Genomic DNA, 26,011 nt, shown 5'->3' on the forward strand with positions numbered 1-26,011 from the left:
TCCCGAGTAGCTGGGACTACAGGCGCCCGCCACCTCGCCCGGCTAGTTTTTTGTATTTTTTTAGTAGTTTCACCATGTTAGCCAGGATGGTCTCGATCTCCTGACCTCGTGATCCACCCGTCTCGGCCTCCCAAAGTGCTGGGATTACAGGCTTGAGCCACCGCGCCCGGCCTGATGTATATATTTCAATTTGTTGATCCATAGGCCTTTGTGGTGGTCTTGCCATTTAATCAGAAACTAATTGGGAGGAAACAATCAGAGAAATTCAGATTGTGAAACATTCAATATGACAACATCCTGGATGCTACATAAATGTATCATCAAAAGGATACATTTATGTATCTAGAACAGTAAAGGAAACTGTTCTAGACTGAGATTAAGAAGATATGGCAACCAAATGCAAGGCATGAGCTCTAGGTAACTCCTGGATGAAAATTAGAAACTACAAAGGACACTTGGGAAACAATTGGGAAAATTCAAATACGACCTATATATTAGATAATGCCATATCAATGTTAAATTTCTTGACTCTGTTATTGTGATTATGTAGCTGAATGTCTTTGTTCTTAGAAGATAAAGACTGAAGTATTTAAGAGTGAAGAACTACATCGGTAACCTTCAAATAGTTCAGCAAAACTATATATGTATGTATCATACATATTATATATACTATATTATGGATCAATATATAATATAAAGTATACATACTATATGTACATACACATATACATACATTTGTGTATCTATTATTTTATACATCAGACACATACATATTACCTCTACTATGAGAGTTGCATTTTATTTATTTTTTTGTGATAACATTTAACCTAAGATCTATCCTTTTAGCAAATTAAGTATACAATACAGTATGTTAACTATAGGCACAAAGCTGCACAATCTCTAGGACTTATTCATCTTGCATAACTGGAACTTGGTGCTCTTTGCTAAAATCTCCCCGATTCCTCCTTTCTCCCAGCCCCTGGCAACCACCATTCTGCTCTCTGCTTCTATGAGTTCAACCACGTTCGATTCCTCATATAAGTGGTATCATGTAGTATTTGTCCTACCATTGACTTATTTCACTTAGCCAATATCCTCCCATGCATGTTGCCCCAAATGCCAGGATTTCCTTCTTTTCTGTGGCTGAGTAACATTCGATTGCATGAATACACCATATTTTCTTTTTTTTTTTTCTTTTTTTAGAAATTGTAACAAAGCATTTTATTTACATCAAGGAAGAAAGCTATGCTAAGGACATAGAACTCTGCTTCAGCTTTCCTTTAGCCTTATACTTCATAAAACTATCAGGTGGCTCTCTTTGGCTTTTACTTAGTCATCTGTGTAACTAGGGTTGAAGACAGTAGAACACTGCGCCTTAGTGTAAGTCACTCATTTGAGAAGACAATCTCTTTTGAATTATGGTTTCTCATTGTTTGTTGTATCTTTTTAAAAATAGCAATAGAGATTCTTTTTAGAAAATACAAAGAAGCACAAGGAGAAAAGTAAAAATCACCTGTAATTCCACCAGTGTCAATGAATGACCAATGTTAATGTTTTCTAAATATTTGGAACATACCTTTCTGCCTTTTGTTTTCTTTTGTGTGTACGTGATGAATACACCGTATATTTTTTTTAACCATTCATCCATAGATGGGCATTTAGGTTGCTTCCATGTCTTGGCTATTGTGAATGATGGATGCTGCAGTGAATGTGGGAGTACAGATGCATGAGGACTCTTCAAGGTCCTTATTTTCATTCCCTTGGATTTGTAGAAGTGAAATTGCTGCATCAAATGGTAGTTCTGTTTTTTGTTTCTTAAGGAACCTCCATACTGTTTCCCATAGTAGCTGTACAATTTTACATTCCCATCAGCAGTGAACAAGCATTCTCTTTTCTCCACAGCCTTGCTAACACTTATCATATATATATATATATATATATATGTTTATTTATATATAAAATAGCCATCTTAATAGGTGTGAAGTGACATCTCATTGTAGCTTCAATTTGCATTTCCCTGATGATTAGTGATGTAGAACATCTTTTTAAATACCTGTATACCTGTTGGCCATTTGTATGTCTTCTTTAGAGAAAAATCTACTCAGTTCTTTTGCCCGTTTTTAAATTGGATTGTTTGTTTTTGCCATTGAGTTGTGGGAGTTTCTTAGGTATTTTGGATATTATATATTTCTCAAATATATGGTTTGCAAATGATTTTTTTCCATTCTGCAAGTTGCCTTTTTATTCTGTCAATTGTTTCCTTTGCTGTGCAGAAGCTTTTTAGTTTGATGTAGTCCAACTTGCTTATTTTTGCTTTTGTTGCCTTTTTGGTGTCATATCTAAGAAATCATTGCCAAGACCAATGTCAAGAAAGTTTTCACTATGTTTTCTTCTAGGAGCTTTATGGTTTCAGGGCTTACATTTAAGTATTCAATCCACATTTAGGTGATTTTTGTGTATGGTAAAAGATAAGGATCCAGTTTCATTCTTTTGCATGTGGATGTTCAGTTTTCCCAACATCATTTATTGAAGAGAATATCCTTTTTCCATTGTATATTCTTGGCACTCTTGTTGAAGATCAACAAGAGTTGTTGATCTTGTTGACTCTTCTTGGCTTGGAAGAATTAGGGTTTGTTAAAATGTCCATACAGGAATTAATGTTTTTTTGAAAGTGACCGCAAATTTAATATGCTTCCTATCAAATTCTCAAAGGTGTTTTCAATAAAAACAGAAAAAAAAATCCTAAAAGTTGTATGGAACCATGAAAGACTGAACAGTCAAAGCAATTTTGAGTGAAAAGAACAAAGATGGAGGCATCACATTTCCTGATTTCAAAATATATCACAAAACGTCAGCAATTAAAACAGTGTGGTACTGGCATAAAAACAGACATATAGACCAGTGGGACAAAGGAATTAAGTTCATATATATATGGGAGCTACATTTTGGAAAAGACCTTTCATAGCGGATGGAAATGCTGAAGGGATCCCTTTCTGGTGGTGGACTCCAGGCCCCAGTAGGGAGGTTCCTGGGGACTGAGGGACCTAGTAGCTCCCCTTTTCACATCCTATAGGCCACTTTCTTCTCCACCTGTGGGTGACAGAACTGAGGATACTCTGGCCTGACCCGTGGCTTTCCTGCCCAGAGGAATGTGGAATTGGGGTGTTTTCACTAGCCACAGGCTCCAACCCCTTTCTCATGTCACCTGCTTTGTAGCTTTGCACACAAGCCTCACTTGAAGCATGAAGTTTACCCATGTTCTTTCCCTCCTGTGACCTTCTGTTTTTCCATATCTGACATCAAATCTGACTTAAAAGGCAGTGCAGATGCTCCTTTGGGGCAACGGTAATAGAAACCCTGGAGGAAGTTGGACTTAGAACTCTGACTTACAGGAGTTATCCTTGGCTGTCTGCCTAGCCTGTGCCTGAGGCTCCCCCTGCACACCCCCAGCAACTTTGAACAGCTTCCCCACAGGTATCAGGGCACCCCGCTGAGAGAGCTTTAAAATGAATGGAGTCAAATTAATTGGTTGCTATATTGCCCTATTGAATTGATGTCAACACAGTTTAGAACGTTTGGTTTCATTGCTAGTCATTTCTGTAAAAAGTTGAGAAATAAGGCTCTTAGGGAGGACTGTAACCACCATCATAAGTGTTCCTTTGAGAAAATTAGATTGGTCCCATCATCATTTTAACTGAAAATAGTTTCCCAGGATGAAAACAACTAGTCAATTTGAGAGATTTGTAAATCAAATTGCATCTTAAATGCATTAGGGGATGGGCTTACTGTTCAAATTATTCCATGGCGAATCCTGTGAAAGGAGTTCAGGATGCTCTTTTACAAAAAGAACCTGCATCCTGTGTCCTACGATGCCCAGGGTTGATGTTTCTGGATTGAGTTTTTGTAGGTAAGTTTAAAGCAAGTAAGGGCTACTGAATAGATTTGGTTTTTGGTGATCACATTTTTGTTCTTGCTTATAAAAATAGTAGAACATTCTCAACATTGTGAAAGTATGAAGTGGAACAAAAACTTGCCTATGATGGCAGCACCAAATAGCGATTGCCATACTTCTGCAGGTGTGTGTGTTGCTGTCTCTATACTAGAACAGACCTGGGTCCTCCTGTGAGAATTTAGTCAGCAGGTCAAGACCCCTAGGTTGGAGCAGGGTAGGAGGTGGTGAGCTTTCTTTACCCAGAAGGTCAGCGATGTCAGAGACTTTTTAAAATAATAAGCACCACTTGAAACCCAGGTAGGCTAGGGGTCAAGAAGCAGGGGGTCCACAAGCAGACCTCCACCTGGGTCATCTGAGCCTGTGTTGAAGATGCAGTCTGGGAACACCGAGGGCAGATTTCCAATAAACAGCTTCCAGTTTGCTCAGAGGCTGCTGCTTCCTTGAAAGCACACACTGCACATTTGGTCCTGTTCTCACTTTTTACCTTCAATTTTACCTTCCCTCTACCCTACCCTCCAATAACAAGATGCCCTTGGATTAATCCGTTGTTCGGGTCACACATATGACCTTCACTTCAGGGAACCTTACATTCAGAGAGGTCCAGGAAGGAGCAATGCTTCTTCCCCTGAAGACTGGCCCTGTTATGGTGAGATGTCAAGCACTCGCTGATGCCTGGAGATATTTTGGGGGCACAGAGCCTTCCAGTGCATTTTAAGCTGACCTGTGCAGGGGACCTTCTAGGAGACCTTCTAGAAGGTGTCAGGAACCAAGGAAGAATCCCAGAGCCTGTCCACTGTGTTCTTGGGGAAGCCACAGGCAGCTGGACTCTTTGGTGATGACAACCACTCAGATGAGAACTTGGGGACTTTCTGTAAGGAGTGCAGGCCATCCTTCAGAGCATCATGTGAGTGGAGGAACATTGGCCTCTTTCTCACTCTCTGGGTTAGAATCTGGGCTTCCCCACTGAGTAGCTGTGTTAACAGGAGTAGGTTACTTAAACTCTCTATTTCTCGCTTTGCATACCTGTAAAGTGGGGCTAATAGCAGTACCTTTCAAGTGGAGTTGTTTTGAAAGTTCAGTGAGATGTGTTATATCACCAAGATATAACACACTTAGCATAGCACTTGCCACAGCATAAACCCACGATAAACATTATCATGGTCATCCTTGTCTTAATCAGCTCAGGCTGCAATAACAAAACACCAAAGACTGGGTGTCTTAACCAACAGGCATTGACTTCTCACAGTTTTGGAGGCTGGATGTCCAAGATCAGAGAGCCAGTATGGGTGGGCTCTGGTGAGGGCCTTCTTCCTTGCTCACATGGCAGAGAGCTCACTCACTCCGGTCTCTTCCTCCTCTTATAAGGACACTAACCCCATCATGGAGGCCCCACCCTCATGACCTCATCTAAACCTAATTACCTCCCAAAGGCCCCATCTCCAAATAGCATCACTTTGGGGGTTAAGATTTCAATATATTAATTTTGAGGGGGCAAAAATATGTAAAGATAACAATTATCTTTATTATTTTTGTGATCATCTGTGAGTCCCCTTGCAAGGCATTCTCAGTTGGCCGGGCAGTCTCAGAAGTAGAGGGAAGGAAGGTATAGGGAAGACCTTTTTGACCCCAGTGGGATCTTACAGTCCATGGTGATGGTCTTGAGCCTTTGGGAAACTGCTTTCACTGTGTCATATTTCCCGCTCCTTTTGACCTCTGGGAAAATACTCTCGGTTGGCTTAGTCTAGGTCAGAGAAAGAAGGAAGAAGTCAAATTTATTAGGCAGCTACTTCTTGAGCTAGGCAGCTCAGGGTGCGGAGATTCATCTCATTGCATCCTCTCAGCCACCCGTGTGGCCGGCACTGCCATCGCCATTTACAGAGGGAAATGCGCTGAGATGCTCGGGGGAGGAAACACCATTTATCCAAGGTCACACTGCTCAGGAATTGCACTAAGATGCGAACGTTGAGCCTTTTGACCCCCAAGCCCTTGAAACCAGCTGCAGCCTGTGTAGGGAGGAAAGGGGCAGCCAGTCTGGAGCAGAATTTGGATTGGATGGAATCTGAGGATGTAGCAGGAACAGGCACACTCTGGGCCTTTCCACCCTGCGTGTGCTTGCTCACTCCAGCTGCTCAGTGAGACTCCTCAGACCCCCGAGTCCCTCTGCACACAAAGGCTACCTCTCACTCACCCCAGCTCCACTCTTCCAGGGATGGAGTAACTCTCTGGAGGGAGCTCATTTGGAAGGTGCACTAACCCAGACTCTGTTTTCTTCCCTGCTCTTGTCCTTCCCCAGCCCCTAAAGACAATGAAGAGCGCGTGTTCAGGGAACGCATGCGGCCGAGGAAGCGGCAGGGGGCCGTCAGGCGCAGGGTCCATCAGGTCAACGGCCACAAGTTCATGGCCACCTATCTTCGGCAGCCCACCTACTGCTCCCACTGCAGAGACTTCATCTGGTAAGCCTCTCTCGGGAACCTTTAGTTACAACATATCTGTGGCAAGAAGTCGGGGATGGGGTAGGGGAGACTATGCACCTCGTTTAAAGAATGCTGGTGTGCCTCGTTTCTTCCTTATGTGAATGCAGGGGACTATTCTGGAGGGCTAAGTGTGTGTTTAGTACATGGGGGGAAATACATGGAAAGAAGTGATGGTTTCTGGCAACTTTATACCTAGAGTTTTATCTTATCAAAGGAGTTAAGATTTTATAACCAACAAGGATATTGTGACTCTGTGTGTGTGTGTGTGTGTGTGTGTGTGTGTGTATGTGTGTCTTGTTTTGAGACAGAGTCTCACTCTGTTGCCCAGGCTGGAGTGCAGTGACATGATCTCCACTCACTGCAACCTCTGTCTCCCAGGTTCAAGCGATTCTCATGCCTCAGCTTCCCACATAGCTGGGATTACAGGAGCACACCACCATGCCTGGCTAATTTTTGTATTTTTAGTAGAGATGGGTTTTCACCATGTTGGCCAGGCTGATCTAGAACTCCTGGCCTCAAGTGATCCACCCACCTCTGCCTCCCAAAGTGCTGGGTTTATAGATGTGAGTCATTGTACACAGCTGATTATGTGTTTTTAAAAAGGATCCTTACCTTTTAGAGACATATGTCAGGAATCCAAGGTGAGGATTCCACTGAATAATAATCCACTGAATTATTTAGAAATGAAATTATCTGATGTCTGGGATGTCTTAGAAAATCGGGAAGGAGGCTGGGTGCAAACGCAGTGGCTCATGTCTATAATCCCAGCACTTTGGGAGGCCGAGGCAGGCAGACTGCTTGTGGTCAGGAGTTTGAGACCACTCTGGTCAACATGGTGAAACCCTGTGTCTACTAAAAATACAAAAATTAGCTGGGCATGGTGGCATGTGCCTGTAATCCCAGCTACTTGGGAGGCTGAAGCATGAGAATCGCTTTAACCCGGGAGGTGGAGGTTGCAGTAAACCGAGATCACTCCACTCCACTCCAGACTGGGTGACAGAGTGAGATTCTGTCTTAAAAAAAAATTAAAAATAAATAAAAATAAATAAAAAAATCTGGAAGGAGGAGAGGGGCAGGGATAAAGGTGATCCATGACCAGCTCCATTCCACTAACAATACCAAGGCTCAGAAATGAAAATAAGACTGGCCAGATGTTCTCCAGCTAGGAAGTGTCAGAAGTATGATTCTACCCCTAGCAGTCTGACTTTTAACGTTTGTACTTTTCCTGACACCGCAGCAGCCTTTCCGGCAAGCTGTCTGAGCTCTTTGAAGCTGAGATAGAGGTTGCCTTCATGAACCCTTGGATCCAGCCAGGGAGGGCGAGTGAGGCAGTATGAACCCAGCCAGGGACATCTGCACTGGGCTCTGAGGACCCCTTGGATTCCAGGTATCCAGGAGTCACTTGTCTTATCCTTGCGATGTCACAAAGTCAATCATCCAGGTTGGCGTAGACATCTGAGATGATATAGCTCAGAGCAAGCCCAGCCCAACTGAGGCAGAATTAATGCCCCATTCCAGCCACAGATACTTCCAATTACCAGGGCAGACCCAGCTGTCTGACCTTTACTTGCTATATTTGGTCATGAACTGAGTGGCTGGTCTTACAGATTCAGGTCTCCTCTAAGCCCATGGGTGAAGGCCACTGAGCTCTAGGTTCCCTGGGGTGGAACCTGAATAACTTCTGGCTTCCACTGGGCTGGGAACTGCAGGGAGCTCCCTGACCAGCTGTAGTTAGTATATAAGGACAGGGGTAAGGCCAGGTTTGTGTGATTGTTCTGTGTCCATGCTGACTTTATGTCTTGCCCTGGGAATACCACTCTGGCCATGGAAGGAACCTCTAATGTTGGCCTTCACCTAGACAACCTCTTGAACCCCCAGTTCGGGGCACAGATTGGCTTAGAATCATTGGTGGTCTTTGGACTGCCCAGGGAAATCTACGAGCCAGCTGCAGCACTCTTCCACAGTTAGAGGGCCCACAGAGCATGTCCTGGTGCTGGGAGAAGAGGAATGTCCATTCTGTCCATGAGGAAAGGTATGCTTGACTGCTCAGTGCCTACCAAGAGCAAGCAGGGTCGTTTGTGGCTTTCTAGAACATTGCTGACTGCACAAGAATGGCTCTCTGTGTACGAAATCAAGCTCTGACGCTGACCAAACCTTGCACCGTCCACAAGCACTGGGGCTGCCCTCTGTGGCCTTCTGGAAGGAGACATTTAAGGCACCTTGCAAGTGGGAGAGAAATTACAATATTCTGCATACTCCACGTACTTGGTGCAATGTGGGTGGTGGCCCGAATTGGGTGGTTTTTCTGTTTGTTTTTTGACCTGGTAAGATTTCACTTAAAAAAAAATTTATTCTTCTTTTCAGGGGTGTCATAGGAAAGCAGGGATACCAGTGTCAAGGTAAGAGGCATTTATGAACTAAATCTTCAGAGGCCCATGGTTAGATCCAGATCACTGGCACCCACAGGAGACAGGTGCTGGGTCTGATGACATTTGGAGGCTCTCCACAGCTTGCATGCTTATACTTCCTCTCCAAGAGGCAGGACCCTGCTTTCTTTGTTCCCACTTAGCCATTACTTCTGCATATATGGGAATATATATGGGAGGTATCTTGCAGGTGCCACCCGTCTCCAGGTGTCCTTGTGGTCTCAGCAGGTCCCCGATCCACCCAGCCTTTGTGTCCCAGCTGGAGCAGGTGGCACTTTCATCTTTCTGAAAGAGACATACTGCTTCAGTTGGAGGCTCTTTGAAAGCCCCACTTTGTCCTGAACTGGGTCTGTGTATTCTGCCAGCTCTCTCCCTCTCTCCCTCCCTAGAGAAGCTTCCTCGCCTGCTCGTTGTACTTGGTATCACTGAAAGGTCCCTGTCAAATCCCTTTTTTGGGGTCTCAGCTGTATGATCATTAGCCCTGAAAAATTTAAAGCTCACTTGAAGGTACTAAGATTATTCCTTTCCAGTTAACTGACTACAAATGCAAGGTTAAGCTATACAAAATTGGAGGGTAGAAATGTGGCATGGTCGTGTGGTGGTTTCGCTGAGGTTAGAGCAGAGAGGTTTTTCTATCTCCTCACCCAGCACTGCTGGGTCTCACCCGTGGGGTAGTGTCTGGTGGAAGTTGCTGTTCTTTGGGGTAACATGCACACAAACAGTTACTTACCTCTTCAGCCACCTACTGCCCACATTGCCCTATGACACTAACAACACAGATATAGGCCACTTCTTGTGGACGTATTAAAGTCGATAGGAATTTTAAAGTTTGGTATATCAGGACACAGTCAGATAAAAAAGCCTCAGAACCTCTGCACCGCCTGCTGCAGTTCCCCCTGTCGCATCAGCCACCCTGCATGGTCCCGAGTGGGGCGCGAGGCCACTACAACACCTCTAACAGGCAATGCTCCATGGGAGGGCAGGAAGGAAGTTTTTCCCTGACCTTGGCATATTGAAGTGAAAAAATTGATCAGTACTCCCTGAACTGGAGAAAACTGCTGATGTCCTTTGAATATAAATGTTACCTTGCTCTCTGGAGCATTTAGGAAACTCTGATGGCTCTGATAGCACAGTGTTTAGAAATAGCCGCATGAAAGACTTTCAGGAGGGTATTAAATTAAGACTCAGTGGCAGAAGGGGCCTGGCTCCCCTTGTCCCTCCACCAAGCCCTGAATAGATCCTGGGAGGGATACTCCCTTCCCTGAGTGTCGCTCAGTGTTCCTGTCTTTGCTATTTGCAGTTTGCACCTGTGTGGTCCACAAGCGGTGCCATGAGCTCATCATCACCAAGTGTGCTGGGTTAAAGAAGCAGGAGACCCCCGACCAGGTAAGTGTGACACAGAAATTCTGGGCTTCTTCACTGCCAGCCTCTCCCTTCACCGCCTCTTCTGTGGTTCCCAAGAAAACCTTCTCTGCCTGAGACCCTTCATTTCATTGTGTTGATAAAAAACAAAGGGAGCTGTCCGCAGTCTTCCGGTATGAGACACCATCCGCAGGATGAGCACAGGTCCAAGTCAGTTCTATCCCCTTGGATGTTATGCCAAGTACGGTGTGAGCCCAGCGCTCAAGCCCACAAGAAAAATATGAATTCTTTTATTTCATCATCTCATCAGAACTAAAGTGGCTAACCGATGTATCACTAGCTCCTCACAGGTAATAAACAGTAATAGAAACACAAGCAGGAACCTTATGTTTAATGAGCTGATGGGGGAATGGTGTGAAATGAACAAGCCCAAGGAATACTTAGGAGGTGGCAATAACCACAGCAATAAAAATAGTCAACATTCACTGGGCACTTACCATGCCCTGATTGAAGTACTTTAACATATATTATTTAACCGCATAGTAAGCTTAATGAGGTAGACGTTATTATCTTCATTTTACAACAGAATAGAAGCACAGAGAGTAAAATTAACCTGCCCCAAATCACACAGCTAAGAGCCACATTCAAACCCAGGCAGTTTGTTCTAAAGCCTGAGCCCTTGACCACTGCACTATGTGTTGTCTCTTCATCTTAGAAACTAGCATCCGATTGCCTAGTTTGGTAGAGGTAAGGAAGCAGGAAAATGCAACAGTGAAGCTAGGTTCTCCTAACTGAGCAATTAGGAGAATGATAGTCCCACTGATAGATTAAAAAACCTTTTTGAGGAAGATGACAGTTGTGAATGTGGATGTAGGTATTATCAGAACACTTGATTTCAAAAGCATGCTCTTAATTCTAGGGGAAATAAATTCTGTGTAGTCATAGGCTATTATAATTGGGGGTTAGAGAGAAAGGCCCTGGGTAGGTTTATAATCAGCTGGTCCACAATTTGACTTCCAACGGGACTGACTTACAGAGACCTTCTGCCTGCTCCTTAATAATTCAGTCAAATAGCATCCTGGCATTTCAGGCATTTCCCATCTTCTCTCTTCTTCTGCTTTCATACTGTCTCGGGAAAGCAGCAAAGGACAAGGCTTAGACTGAGCCTTCCATGTCCGTGAAGGGTAGTCTGAGCCCAGAGCACCAACGTTGTTTGCAGGGGCTCTCTTGTGGTTAAAACTGCAAGCCAGTGCCTGCGCCTCCTGACTCCTGGTCTAGGATCATGACCCCAGTACATCATTGTTGTTTTCACAGGGAAATGAAAGAGATGGCTTGCTTGTTGTCTGCCTTATTTCCTTCCTATGGACATTCCATTGAGCATTTATTGGGTATGTCCTGTGTGACAGGCGCTATGCTGTGTCCCATGGAAGCAAAGAGGAGTACACTAATCGTTCCCTCAAGGATCTCAGTCTCATCACCTGCAGGTCTCTGACTCTGCAGGACTCTAAAGCTCATCTGCACTTTTTGGAGGGAAAGGTCCCATAGGAGTCTATGCCATGCACATTAAAGCATTGAGATTTGAAATGTTCAGAACCCAGCTTGATCTGCGACCCAGTTCTTCTGACTGTCTTTCCTGGCATATTGAGCAGTGAGAAGAAGTCTCCAGTGAAGTGTGTTCCCAAACTTGGCATGTACCACCAGGGACAAATTGCCAGGGACTGAGAGAGGGAGGCTCTGGGTTTCTTAGCTTGGCAGAGTTGACTGCCAGTCCTGGCTCTCCCCGCCACCATCTTGTGCTTCCCGAGGCCAGTCTCCTTTAGTGTCAGCATATCTGGCCCCTCAGGGTCATGGGCATGCCCTCTGCCAGGTTACTGAGCTGTTAGGGACAAAACTTTGAGTTCATTCTTTTGTGTAACCACCTTTAGTCTGATGCCTGTGCATACACACATCATACACGCCACAAACACGTGTAGCCCTAAACACCATGCTTTCAATGCCCTCCTTCCTATTAAAAGGTGCTCTGGTGATGGGCTTCTTGGGTGTTCTGCACCATGAACACTCTGGTCCACCCCCGTCTCATGTCTGTGTGTCTTAGCATGTGGTGGACTCACACCCTGCCTGCACTTCCAGGTGTGGTAACCAAACAATGCTCTATCTCCACTGGTGTCACCTTTTTCTTCTTGAATCTCACAATTCTTCCTGCCATTTTCTTCCTCTCCATGTTCTCTCTGTGAATCTTACTCACCCCATTGTATCTGTGTCCTCCTCAGCAAGCACACGTGTGACATGTCCCCCTGCATGCATGCCGTCTTTGTGTTGGTCTGATGCTGTGGCATGCTCTTGTGTGGGCTCCTTCATCCTCCTCCCTCTGTTCTCTGATACCTTAGAGTTTTAAGTGGTCCCAGCTGAGGGTCATGTAGCTCTTTCCACCCCCACACTGAATATCTTGGCCACCTGGGACAACTTCCCCACTTTTTCACCTTAGTCTGTCATTCATACCCCTATGAGGTGATTCCTAAGAGACCAAGATTGTATTCTCAGTATAGGGCCACCATGCCTTCAGGGTTTGTGTAGGAATAGAGTGGGCACAGTGATCTCATACTTCCTTAGCAGTGAGAGAGACCATGGCAGAGGCAACAAGTCTACATTCACAAACAGGCACACCTAAGCTACGCATCTAAGGATGGGTGAGTACAGTTGTTTTCAGTAGAGCTGACATTCTTGTTCCCAGGCAAGACCCTAAGTGGTAGACCATCCACGTCAGTAGGGATCAGTGAAATCTTGGCCCAATGGAAGGATCAGCCATTCCTTGGAACTGGGTGCTAGGGAACTTATCTTCACACTTGTATTCAAGTCGAGCTCCCTTTCCAGCTCTCATGTCCCCCCTCATTAGTCCCCCATGGGGGCCTTTCCTTCATGTGTCAGCTAGGGAGCTGAGGCCCAGCTTTGCCACATGTCAGCCACTTCCTAATCCCTGGGGTAGCAAGACATCCCCAGCCCATGGATGTCTTGGGTGATGGTCTCCTGCCGATTCTGAGATGGGCTGGGGGTGCAGCTGCTCCACTAGAGACACAGATGGAGGGTAGCACTGTGGAGGAGCAGAAATGACCCAGAAAAGTAGCCCAGCAGACCCTTGCTTCCATGAAATGTGTTATGCTTCTAGCCTCTTCCAACCCTGTGGTCTCATTGACCCCGCCATCCTGTGGCACTGGGTGGGATGGGGTGGGGGGCCATCCTTATTTGCCACCTGAGAAATCCAAGGCTCCGAGAAGTCAGTAAACCTGCCTGAGACTCATGAGTGGGTCATGGCAGACCCAGGCCCCCGATCATACACCTAGACTTCTGTTCCTCTTCCTTCCCCTTCTGTCTTGCCACCATCTCTTTACCCCTTTTAAATAATCAGTAGGAGGCAGCATAGTGCTTAAAACGCCTGGGGTCTGAATGCAGATTCATGGGGATGGAAGCCCGTGTTTGTTTCTTGTCAGTTTACAGGCATCTTTCTTGATCCTGCTGTGCCTTTATTTCCTCTTCTGTGAAGTTGGGGCAATCATGGACCTCTGCCCTGTAGGGTGGTGGTGAGGTTTAGCTGAGATAATGGTGCCTGGTGTGTGGTCAGCGCTGAGACCTGAGCATTCTTAGTGTTCACCACGCTGTAGTAGCCATCTTCCTCCTAATTGTTGTCCGTCCTAACTGATCCATAGTTTCCACAACATTGTGCAGGGTTTCCACGCTGCTGCACAGAATCCCGTGTTCCACAACATTGTGCAGGGTTTCCACGCTGCTGCACAGAATCCCGGGTTCACCATTGAGCTCCCTAGAGGCTTTTTGCCTCGGTGGGTCTTCCAGGCACACAGCAGTATTGAAGGTGCAAATTTTTTTTTTTTTTGAGACAGAGTCTTGCTCTGTCACCCAGGTTGGAGTGCAGTGGTACGATCTTGGCTCACTGCAACCTCTGCCTCCTGGGTTCACGCAATTCTCCTGCCTCAGCCTTCCCAGTAGCTGGGATTACAGGCGGCACCACCACACCCGGCTAATTTTTGTCTTTTTAGTAGAAACAGGGTTTCACCATGTTGACCAGGCTGATCTTGAACTCCTGACCTCAGGTGGTCTGCCTACCTCAGCCTCCCAAAGTGCTGGGATTATAGGTATGATCCACTGCAGCTGGCCTGAGGTACACATTGAGGACACTGTACTGTGATTGCTTGAAGTCCTGAAGTCCTGGAGGGGACCATGTTGGGGAGCAGGCCTGGTCTTGCACAGTGAAATGGAGCAGCCAACAATGAGTTAAGAGCATCAGGAGCCAAGGCCGGGGCAGGATGGGGCTCTTTTCACCTCAGGGCAGCTTTCAGAGCCAAGCTAGGGCTTGCCACCTACAATGACACATGCTCTCTCGGAAAGAAGTTCTGCAAGAGTTCTGATGACAAGCCCTCTGGGACACGGAGGAGCTCGGTCGTGACCCTGTGTCTTGCCATCCCTGCAGGTGGGCTCCCAGCGGTTCAGTGTCAACATGCCCCACAAGTTCGGTATCCACAACTACAAGGTCCCCACCTTCTGCGATCACTGTGGGTCCCTCCTCTGGGGCCTCTTGCGGCAGGGTTTGCAGTGTAAAGGTAAGTTGCTCCCTGCCCCGCCCTCAGCCCCTGCATGTCCCCTTCCCCGCTGCCTACCCCCATCCCTGCTTTATAAAACACCCTTGTCTGTTCTCATAGCCTAGAAAGTAAATTTCAGATTTGGCCAAGAACTGAGCACAAGCCTTTGTTAATCCTGCATTAGTAACTCTGTGCATTTGGCAGGCAGTCTCTGGGCAGAGACTATCCAGGACTGGGTGGAGGGAAACACCGAGGAAGGAGGAGGGCGAACCCCACGCCTTAAGATCACTTACAGTCTGGGGAGACAAGATGAGTCTACAAAAGCATAATAATTTAAGGAAAGATACATCAGAGCAGAAGGAAAGTAATATTTTTGGAGTTAGGCCATGAAGAAAGTGACAGCTGTGAATTGGGGCTTTTCTTGCATGGTCCATGGCTCAGTGCTTACTCTGAAAGAGCCATGCTAGAACCTTGTCACATACAATAGCTTGCTGATTCGTCACTGGCTTGAGACATAGGGGATTCTATCCCCATGGCCCTGGTGAGGAAACAGAGGCTCAGAGACTAAGCAACTTGCTCACATCACACAACTTATTAGCAGAAGTAGGATTTGAACCTTGACTCTTGCATCCTGGGTACCTTCCTGTTTCCTGCCGTGCCACCTTCACACAGTGCACTCAGATGATGATGCTAAGTGGCACAGGGAGCAGCACATAACACAGGGAAGTAGAAATGTATTCTGGTGGCCTGAGGAGTATGTCCAGTTTTATAAGCCGGTCCAGCCTGCTGGCAGAGTTGGGCAACTGTGAACTACTAGGCAGGGATATTGCATGGATATTATTTTAAAATAGTGTTTTATTGTTTGTGTGGAATGTATTATTAATAAATTCCCATTGTAGAAACATTAGAAGAATAAGTAAAGTATAAGAAAATAAACCTAGGACATAACAAATTGGTCATTGAAGGGATCCCAATGAGAAACTATGAGAATTGGAAATAAGATCAGGGCTGCAGTGGGAATAAAGAGGAGAATGACTTTAAAATATCAAGGAGGAGTGATTTATTGAATGTAGTGACCAGAAGCATCTGGGAGGGCAGTGATAGCATTCACTGAGTTGCGGATAGAAGAGGGAGGACAAGGTTGGAGGTAGAAATAGAGCCTGAGTTGGGGACACCTTAACTTGAGGTGCCCGTGGCAAATGGACATGAAGCTGCCCACCTGTTGGACATTCTCACTGACACTTGGGGAATAGGTCTAGACTGAACATTTAAATGTGAGTTTTGTCAGTATCTAAGCAATTAAAGCTATAAAGTCAATGTCATTCTCCAGGGTAAGCACATTGAGTATGAAGAGAAAAAAGTCAAAGATAACACCATGAGTAGGAGCTCTCTTAGTGGGACAGTGGGATGGAGCCCAAGTGCTGTAGGCTAAAGTGAAAATAGAGGGAGATGTTTTTACAGAATGTTTTAGTCAGGAAAAAGTCAGTGGCAAAGGAGAGATGGATGAGGCAGGAGGGAGAGGGGACTGACGGTTGATACAGCAGGGAAGGGGAGGGGAATGGGGACGGGCCTTGGGGAGAATGATGGACACCGCCTTCCCCAGATGGAGGGCAAGCCTGGCCACCAGGCATGGGCGCAGATGCATCTTGGGTGTCAGGGATAGAAATCCAGGAAGAGGTGAGTGGACAAAGTCATCATTTAAGTTTTGAATCTGTTGAGGGCATTGCAAGGAGATTCCCCTTATTTTCTGAAATAGGAAGTCTTTTTTGAAGTAGGAGGGAGAAGTGGGGGTGTGAGAGGCACGAAGAGGGTGGTGAGGGCTGGAAATAGCAATTGTGGGGACAGAACACAGTCCAGCCACTGGACATGAGGAGGTGCTGACTGTGGACACACCCAGCATCCTGTGAGCTTCCCAGCACCCCTGGAGGCAGGGGCGGAGCCATTCCACTTCCCTGTTGGAATATTGTTTCTAGCGTGTGACCCTGAACAAAACGGGGCCTGCCTGTAATCCTTTAGGTGAGATGAAGAGAGCAGAAGAGGAAGAAGGGAGGGGGCAGGAATCTCGAGTGTCTAGCAGAGGAGCGATGTGCTTTTGGAAAGATGAGTGTGGTTGCTGGGAAGCAGGGCCTGCTTTGGAGGGAACCCTGATGAGCTGATGTCTGGTTTTGTTGTAAATATATTAATTATTGATCTATCTAGGGAACCTAAATGAAGATACCATCATCATAAATATTGATATTTTAAGAAAGCAGCCCAGACACCCAGACGTCACTGTTAGGGCTGTGGGTCCCCGATGACCCTGGAAGAAGGAGGGGCAGGGACAGTGTATTCAGCTGTCATTGGGCAGGAAATGCTCTTGCCCCTGCTCAAGGGAAGAAGGGGCAGAATTAGGATGCCTGGAGCAAGGGTGTCTGTCCATGGGAGCCGAGGAACCCGAAGGGACTCAGGCCACATAAGGGCTGGAAGACAAAGACTCAGACCTCAAGCTCCCCAGCCAAAGTGTACAGACTTTTACTCTCCTGCAGCTCTGATGTTATTACTTGGCCTTTTTTTTTTTTTTTTTTTTTTTTTACCATTGCTGCTGTTCTCCTGTGACCCTCTCCTTCTCCCTCTCCCTCCCTCTTTGTCTTTCTCTCTCTTTAATTAAGAGACTTTATTTTTTTTAAGAGCATTTTTAGGTTCACAGCAAAATTGAGCAGAAAGTACAGAGATTCCCCGTATTATGTGTCCCCCAGCACACACAGCCTCCCACCACCAGCATCCCCAGCAGAGCAGCCACGGAACCTGCACTGCAGACATCATTGTCACTCACAGTCTGTGTTTCACCTTGGGATTCACTCATGGTGTTGGGCATTCTGTGGGTTTGGACGAATGGACAGTGCTCGGTATCTACCATGATAGTATCATACAGAGTAGTTGGATGGCCCTGGAAAATCACCTGCTTCCACTTACCTCTTTAGATCCTTCCTCCACCTTAAGTCTTCTTGGCCCTGTAGACTCCTTACCCTGTGGAGAGGGGTCATGGCCAGAAGAGGCCAGCATGGGCCCAAGGCAGGGGCTGCTTGTGCCCAGGTCTAAGCCTGGTTGTGCTACTATGATTACTAAGAAAAATAAATCAAGACTTAGTGACCTGCAAGCATCCCTAAGCAAGTCCCTACGAAGCTGGCTCTTGCGCCCAGGCAGCCTGGCTCCGTTCCTGACTCTGGTAGGTACTCTATGCCACCCTCTCCTGCTGAGGAACACTCAGCCAGGCTTTCTCTCTTGCTGGACCATGCTAGCAGGGCCTCCTGGGCTGGAGCCCTGGTCCCCTGGTCCTGGCTGGAAATCATCTATTTGGCCTGCTGCCCTGTGGATTCAGCATTTTTGCCATTCCCGTTCCCATTCCCAGAAATAGATTCCAGTATTTTCAGCAAACCAGATTTCTTCAGAGCCTGAGTCTATGAGGAAGGATCCGTGATACCGTCCTAGTCACTCTTTCTCCGGTCTAAAATGGTCTGAGCTACACAGGTTCAAGCATTGTGTGTATACCCTTCCGGGGACTGTCCCTTTGTCAGCCAGGTAGAGGGAACATAATTATGTCTGCTTTTGCTGACAAGGAAATAGAAGACTGGAGAGAATGGGTGCACACAGGGCATACAACCAGGACCTGTGGGTGCACTCAACCCTTGGGGCTGTCCTTTTCCTGCCTACAATCACAGAGGGGCCAGACCCTTGAAGGATGCTCACACGATCACTGGGTAACTGAGATCCTTAACCGAGGGCAGAAAATCACTGGCACAAAGTGAACAGGCAAAATAGTTCATTTCTTTCTTGCATTTTGTGACTCAAATGCCTGCCGTGTCTGAGTCTCTCCACACTCATTCATGGGTCTGTCTGAGCCCTTCAACCATTATTAAACAGTCCAGAAATGAACTTCCCAGGTTCCAGGAGCAGCATCACTAGTCTCGGGCGTTTGGAGCCTTTTCATTCTGCACTTGGTTGGAATGGTGCTGCTTTCTCCAGTCTCAGGTTCACTGGCACCGTGGGCCTCTCTGGGGCCCTTTTCCACCTGTGTTTTATTTTCCCACTGACGCATGGAGTCAGTGCCCCCTGGAGGCAGAGACGCCCAATATCCTTTGATTGCAGTTTCCTTCTCTAGAGAAGATCCAGTTCTCACCTGCCCCCGTCCCATCCCCCACACTCATGTCTCAGCACAGCTGCTCTGAAGTCATCCGGCACCAAGGGGCAACTTCACAGGAAAGCCAGACCTCCTGACGGAGCCTGCAGTCGGGCCTGCGGGGGCCTGTGGAGCGGAAGCCCTGCTTTTCTCATCCCCATCTGGGGTGAATGCTCTGCACCTGCAGTCCTCCAGGACAGGGGACGAGGCACAGGAAGGAAGGTATACTCCACGAAGGCCTGGCCTGGAGATTCCTAAAGAATCTTCTTCCTCGCTCCTGCCTCTCTCCGACACACATCTTAATAACTGCTCTGATCTGCGGCTGTTTTCAGGGGCCAAGGGGACAGGGTGTCCCCTCCTCTCCAGTAAGTAGTAAACAGGAGTGGTGGCCTGAAGAGATCACAGGCTAGGATTTGGAGGAGCTGTCCTGGTTTGGGTACTGCCTAACTGGGGGATTGCAAGCAGGTCAGCCTAGCTTGGTACCCTTGGCTTTTAACCTCAACTGCCCTCTGCCCTGCTGAGGACAGTAATAAAAATAATAAAAATGGAGTGATGTTAGCCACATACCTTGGGGTGACTGTGCAGAGCCATAAAGATAAAAGAAAGGCCTGCCTGTCTCCCTCCTTCCTTCCTTTCCTTGTTTTAAAAAAAAAAGTATTTTAGATACTTAAAAACACTAAAAACATGAAGAATAATTTTTAATTTTCAACATTTCTGAAAATGTCAGTCCTTTACTATTTTTAACAGCTAGGCCCCTTGTCGTAACTTCAACTTTTATTTTTAGAATTATAAGGAGCACAATACATAAATACATTCTCACTGTTCTTACTGTCAAAGATCCAAGCGAGACTGAAGTTAGATATATATTAAATATATTAAAGGCTTTCTTTGTATTCTCTTTCCACTTTCATCCTCAGACTTCTAAAAATGTGCTATGGGTCCTCTCAGGCTTTTTGTGTATCTTTGCTGCCTGGATACTCACACACACTGTGTTAGAATCTATTGCTACATAACAAATGATCCCGGGACGTAGTGGTGTAAAACAACCAATGCTTATTTTCTCAGAGTTTCCTCTGGTCAGAAATCCGGATGGAGCTTAGCTGGGTGCATCTGACTCTTCATGAGGTTTCAGTCAAGCTGAGAGCTGGGGCTGTTGTCTCATCTGAAAACCCAACTGCAAGAAGCTCGCCCACATGGCCATTGACCGGAGACATCAGTTCTCTGCCATATGGCCTCTCCACATGGAGACAAGAAAGTGAGAGAAGATGCCCTAGACACAAGCCAATGGGACTTCTCGTCACTTTTGATGTTTTCCGTTCATTAGAAGAGAATCACTATGTCCAATCCTCTCCAAGAGAGGGAGTTACATAAAGGCATGAACACCAGGAGGCAGGGGCAATCAGGAGGCAGCTTAGGGGCTGCCTGGCACACCTGCACCTCCCCATCCACATCCCCTTCATCTCCTCACAAATGCAATCATCTTGTCTGTGGGGTCTACCCTGACCACTGGGTAGCTCTCAAGCTCTCATCTCTCATCTCTTACTTCCTCTGATTTTTTTTTCTAACATAGCACTTATCTTCTAATATTCTAAATTTTTTTTTTTTTTTTTTTTTTTTGAGACAGGGTCTCGCTCTGTTGCCCAGGCTGGAGTGCAGTGCTGTGATCTCGGCTCTCAGCTCACTGCAACTTTCACCTCCCAGGTTTAAGCGATTCTCCTTCCTCAGCCTCCCGAGTAGCTGGGATTATAGGTGTGAGCCACCACACCAGGCTAATTTTTGTATTTTTAGTAGAGACGGAGTTTCACCATGTTGGCCAGGCTGGTCTCAAACTCCTGACCTCAAGTGATCTGCCCACCTCAGCCTTCCAAAGTGCTGGAATTACAGGCGTGAGCCACTGCACCCAGTCTAAATTACTTATATAATGTTAATTTCTTTCTCTTTTTTTTCTTCCTTCCTTCCTTCCTTTCTCTTTCTTTCTTCCTTTTTTTCTTTCTCTCTCTGTTTCTTTCTTTCCTTCTTCCTTTCTTTCTCTGTTTCTTTCTTCCTTTCTTTCTCTTTTCTTTCTTTTTCTTTCTCTTTCTTTCTCTTTCTTTCTTCCTTTCTCTCTCTTTCTCTCTCTTTCTTTTTTTTTGTGAGACAGAGTCTCACTTTGTCACTCAGGCTGGAGTGCAGTGGTGTGATCTCAGCTCACTGCAACCTCTGCCTCCTGGGTTCAAGCAATCTTCCTGCCCCAGCCTCCCAAGTAGCTGGCATTACAGGCCCCCCGCCACCATGCCCAGCTAATTTTTACATTTTTAGTAGAGATGGGGTTTCATCATGTTGGCCAGGGTGGTCCTGAGCTCACAACCTCAAGTGATCCACCTACCTTGGCCTTCCAAAGTGCTGGGATTACAGGCATGAGCCACCGTGCCAGACCTTATCATGTTCATTTCTATCTCTCCTAATCCAAATACAGGGTCCATGAGGACAGAGATGTTTTTTTTGTCTGTTTTGTTTTCTGTTTACCCAGCATCTAGAACATTGCCTGCACACTGACACCCAATAAATATTTGTTAATTCAACCCCCCGTGCATAGTTATATAATTTGCTTTTCTACAGTATGTCTTGGAGTATTTCCAAGGCAGTGCACAGACGTCTACTTTACTCGTAATGACTGCCTAAGAGTCTACATTTTAGATATTCCATAGATTATTTAAAATGTTGCCCTCTTGATGGATGTTTACTGGTTTCTGTGTCGTTGCTATTTTAATATATGCAGACATCCTCATACATGCCTCTTTATGCATAAGTGTGGATAATTATGAAAGAAAGGCCCCTAGAAGTTGAACAGTCACTTTAAGCCCTTGTCTTTTTGTAGTTGAATTATACAAGCAGGGAATTACATAAGGGCACTTTTACTTGTTGTCTGCTTTAAAGTCAAGCCATGTTAATGGACTGCTTTACCTTCCTTTTCATTGACATTTAATTTGTGTGGCTTGCATAGTGAGCTCGGGATTCTAGTTCCTTGTTATCTGTTGGGTCTGGTCTGAGAGGTGTCATTTATGCCACTGTAGTACTACTACTTTCCGTAGAGTTAGAATAACTGAAAAGCGTGGTGTCCTGATTTGTGCAGGGTGTCGTGGCGAACCTGGAGATAAAACATTACTTTAGTTCTCTAGAAACTTGCACTGTACTTGGTCATTGAATATAGTAAGTTAAATAATAGGCCATAATTCAGGCAATGAGTCAGAAATAAGTGTGAGCAATTTACAGGCAAGAGAGGGCCTGGAAAGGGGGGCAGGGAGAAGGAATGCCACAGGAGTGCTTTGGTTGACTCAGAATCCTTTGCAGTAGCATCCACAATGCCTGGGGACCATGAGAATGTCTCCTGCACACGTGGCAGATTGGCTGACGATTCAGTCTGAGCTCCGATCTGAGGAATGCTGGGTAGCAGACAAGCGGCCGATTGTGGTCCCAGGAAAGCTCTGAGTCACGGTTCTGGTGTGATCAGGACTCCGAAATCTCTTTCTGGTGATGACATTTGGCCCAGCATGACCCCAGGGGGCCATCCCTCTTACCTCCTTTCTCCTCTTCTGCCTGGGACTTTGCGGTTGTTCGCTCTCACACCCCTGCCAACTTCCATTGTACAAGCACATGATTTCCCATTTGCAAATATTTGCTCTCTGTCTCTGAGTGTGGCTGGAACCTGTTATGAAATCAAACCATTGCCCTGGCTCACCCTCAAGGGCCAAATTACCCCAACATAAAGAAATTCCTGCAGCATACATGGACCTGGGCCCCTCCATAGGCGTGGCTTTGTCACCGTTCCCAGAAGGTTGTCTGCTTGCTTTGGAGGAATTCCCAGGAGCCTGGCCAGCCTTTTGCTTCAATCTCAGCTGTAAAAAGGGTGGAAACATGGAAACCAAGTCTCTCCAAAGGATGGTAGGTTGTGTAATAGAAGGTGAAAGCCAGAATGCCTGAACCCCAGCATGTCCCCAGAAAGCATTGCTGCTGCTGCACCACCCAGCACATAGTAGGTCCTCAACAAATGTGTGGTGAATAGCTGGGTAGTAGTAGAAGGGCGCTTCTCTTTTCCTAAAAGCCCCTGGCAAAGCAGATCTATTTCTTCCTGGTACAACTTCATCCTAATGAAACCAGTGAAAATGAGCACTAAGAGGCATTCTGGAAAGAGAAGCCTTAAAGGGCAGCCTAGGGCTGGGAGTGGATTGGCAGCCAGGACTCACGGCCTTTGGCCTTGGTGCTCCCCAGTAGTGTTGTCAGGGGTGGGGGGTTCATTTGGCCACATTAATGAGAATGCCTCTCAGGTTTCTTTTGGTTCCAGCAGGGACGCCCACTGCCCTTTGCTGGTCTGTGGCCTCCCAGTGACACTTGCAGCCTCCAGGAGCCCATCATGCTCCCGTTGTGGCTGCCCGAAGTATCCAGAGCTCCCCTTCCTCACCACCTTTGCCCTCGCATTTCCAGACTTTTCAAAGCACTTTCAAAGTCACTATCTCACATCGTGCATGCTAACTGATGTGTGATTGAGATTTTTTTTTTACATGTTCAGATGACTGCATAGCTCAGGGGAAATAGCAGACTTTTAAAAAATAAAAGGCAAAGTCCTCAAACCCAAAACCAAAAAAGATAACTCCTTTGCCGACCTGCCAGCCCAAGTTGTTTTGTCAGGACAGACAGGTCTGGCATTTTAACACCAGAGGGCGCTAGTGGTCAAGTTATGTAGACAAGTTAGCTGCCCTTGTCAAGAAATTCTCAATTTGGCTCTTTTTTTCTCCTCTCTGTCACCTCACAAAGAGGCAGAAGACAGCTTTCATGGGTTTGGTGGGCGGAGCAGGTGAGGTGAATGAGCCTCAAAGGGCAGCTGATGCAATGGGGCAGGGTAGTGGGGACCGAATTCCAGGCACAGTGCTGTTGCCTGGTCTCTGATCAGCCCGTGGATCAGTTATTAGTGATAACTCCATTAGTCAAGACGGTGCCATGGCCTGGCTGCGGTGGAGTTTTCTTGTTTGTTTTGCTCTGAGAAAGCCACCCTGCCACCACCTCACCCCACCCCCACCTTTAGCCCAGTGAGCATCTTGGGTTCAGTAGCTCAGTTGAACTCTCCAGGCTGGGTTGGGGGGCTCTCTCCAGACCACTGACTGGGTTATGTAGAGTGTTACAGAGGTCTGACGGCTCATCCTGCCTGGTTTCACTGCAGGAACAGTTTTGGTTTTTAAAAAATTTTTAGTAGACTTTACTAAAAAGTAAAGTAGAGTAGTTTTAGGTTCACCACAAAATAGGTCAAAGGTATAAAGATTTTCCACATACCTTCTGCTTCCACACATGCACAGCCTCCCTCACCATCAGCATTCTGCAACAGAGAGGTATATTTGTGAACAGTAAACGAACCTTCATTGACACATCATCACCAAAGTTCATAGTTTACGTTAGGGCTCATCCTTGGTGGTGTACATTCCATTATTTTGTTATACGTTATACAAGTGTATAATGACATGAATCTACCATTATAGTATCTTACAGAATAGTTTTACTACCCTAAAAATCCTCTATGCTCTGCTTCTTCATCCCTCCCTCTCTCCTAACCCCTGGTAACCACTAATCTTTTTACCATTTTCATAGTTTTACCTTTTCCAGAATGTCGTAAAGTTGGAATGATACAGTGGGTAGCCTTTTCAGATTGGCATCTTTCACTTAGCAATATGCATTTAATGTTCTGCTATGTCTTTTCACAGTTGATAACAGTTCTTTTTAAGGCTGGATAACATTTCAGTGTCTGGATATACCACAGTTTATCCGTTCACCTACTGAAGGACATTTTGCTTGCTTTCAAGTTTTGGCAATTATGAATACAACTGCTATAAACATCCATGTGCAGGTTTTTATATGAGCATAACTCTTCACCTCATTTGGTTAAATATCAGTAATATAATTGCTGGATCTTATGGTAATGATATATTTAGTTTTGTAAGAAACTGCCAAACTGTCTCCCAGAGTGGCTAGACCACTGTGCATTCCCACCAGCAATGAATAAAAAGTTCCTGTTGCTTCATATCCTAAATAGCATTGGGTGTTATCAGTGTTTTGTATTTTGGCTATTTTAATAGATGTGTAGTGGTATCTTATTGTTTTAATTTGTAATTTCCTAAGACACGTGATGTAGAGCATCTTCTCGTATGCTTATTTACCATCTGAATATCTTCTTTGGCGAGGTGCATGCTCAAGTCTTTTTGCCCATTGGGTTATTCATTTTGTTATTGTTGAGTTTAAGAGTTTGTTGCCTATATTGGATATTATAGGAATATATTATCATATATGTCTTTTGTAAATATTTTCTCCCAGTCTGTTACTTTTCTTATTCTATTGGCAGTGTTTGGTTTTGTTTTGTTTGTTTGGTTTGGTTTGGGGAGGTGGGGGACAGAGCAAAAGTTTTTTGTTTTAATGAAGTTCAGCTTATCAGTTATTTCTTTCATGGATCATGTCCATTCATCATGGTGTTGCATCAAGAAAGTTATCTCTGTAGCCAAGGTTACCTATATTTTCTTCTATATTATCTTCAAGGACTTTCATAGTTTTACCTTTTGCATTTAGGTCTACAGTCAATTTTGGATTCATTTTTGTGAAGATTGTAAGGTTTGTGTCTAGATTCACTGTTTTGCATGTCTAGTTTTTCTAGCACCATTTGTTGAAAACTATCTTTGCTCCATTTTATTGCCTTTGCTCCTTTGTCAAAGATCAGTTGGCTGTGTTTGCGCGGGTCTGCTCTGGGCTCTCTGTTCTGTTGCTTTGATCTATTTGTCTGTTCCATTGATGTTTTGCCAATTCCACATTGTCTTGATTACTTCAGCTTTATAGTAAGTCTTGAAATTGGGTAGTGTCAGTCTTCTGACTTTGTTCTTTTTCTTCAATATTGTGTTAGTCTTTTGCCTTGGTCTTTTGCCTCTCCATGTAAACTTTAGAATGAGTTTGTCGATATCCATAAATAACTTGCTGGGATTTTGATTAAGGTTGCTTTGAATATATAGATCGAGTTTGGAAAGACATCTTGACAAATACTG

General features: G+C 45.6%; 1 protein-coding gene across 1 annotated transcript in view; it reads left to right on the top strand.

Moving 5' to 3' along the window:
• PRKCE (protein kinase C epsilon) overlaps positions 1-26,011 on the top strand; it is a 544,098-nt gene that overhangs the window by 317,932 nt on the left and 200,155 nt on the right. Inside the window, exons 3-6 of the mRNA XM_025354242.1 lie at positions 6,246-6,405; positions 8,791-8,825; positions 10,153-10,238; positions 14,695-14,824. Of these exons, the coding sequence (XP_025210027.1) occupies positions 6,246-6,405; positions 8,791-8,825; positions 10,153-10,238; positions 14,695-14,824 (411 nt within the window). The remainder of the gene's footprint in view (positions 1-6,245; positions 6,406-8,790; positions 8,826-10,152; positions 10,239-14,694; positions 14,825-26,011) is intronic.

This window comes from Theropithecus gelada, chromosome 13 (genome assembly GCF_003255815.1).
Source record: "Theropithecus gelada isolate Dixy chromosome 13, Tgel_1.0, whole genome shotgun sequence".
Classification (NCBI taxonomy): domain Eukaryota; kingdom Metazoa; phylum Chordata; class Mammalia; order Primates; family Cercopithecidae; genus Theropithecus; species Theropithecus gelada.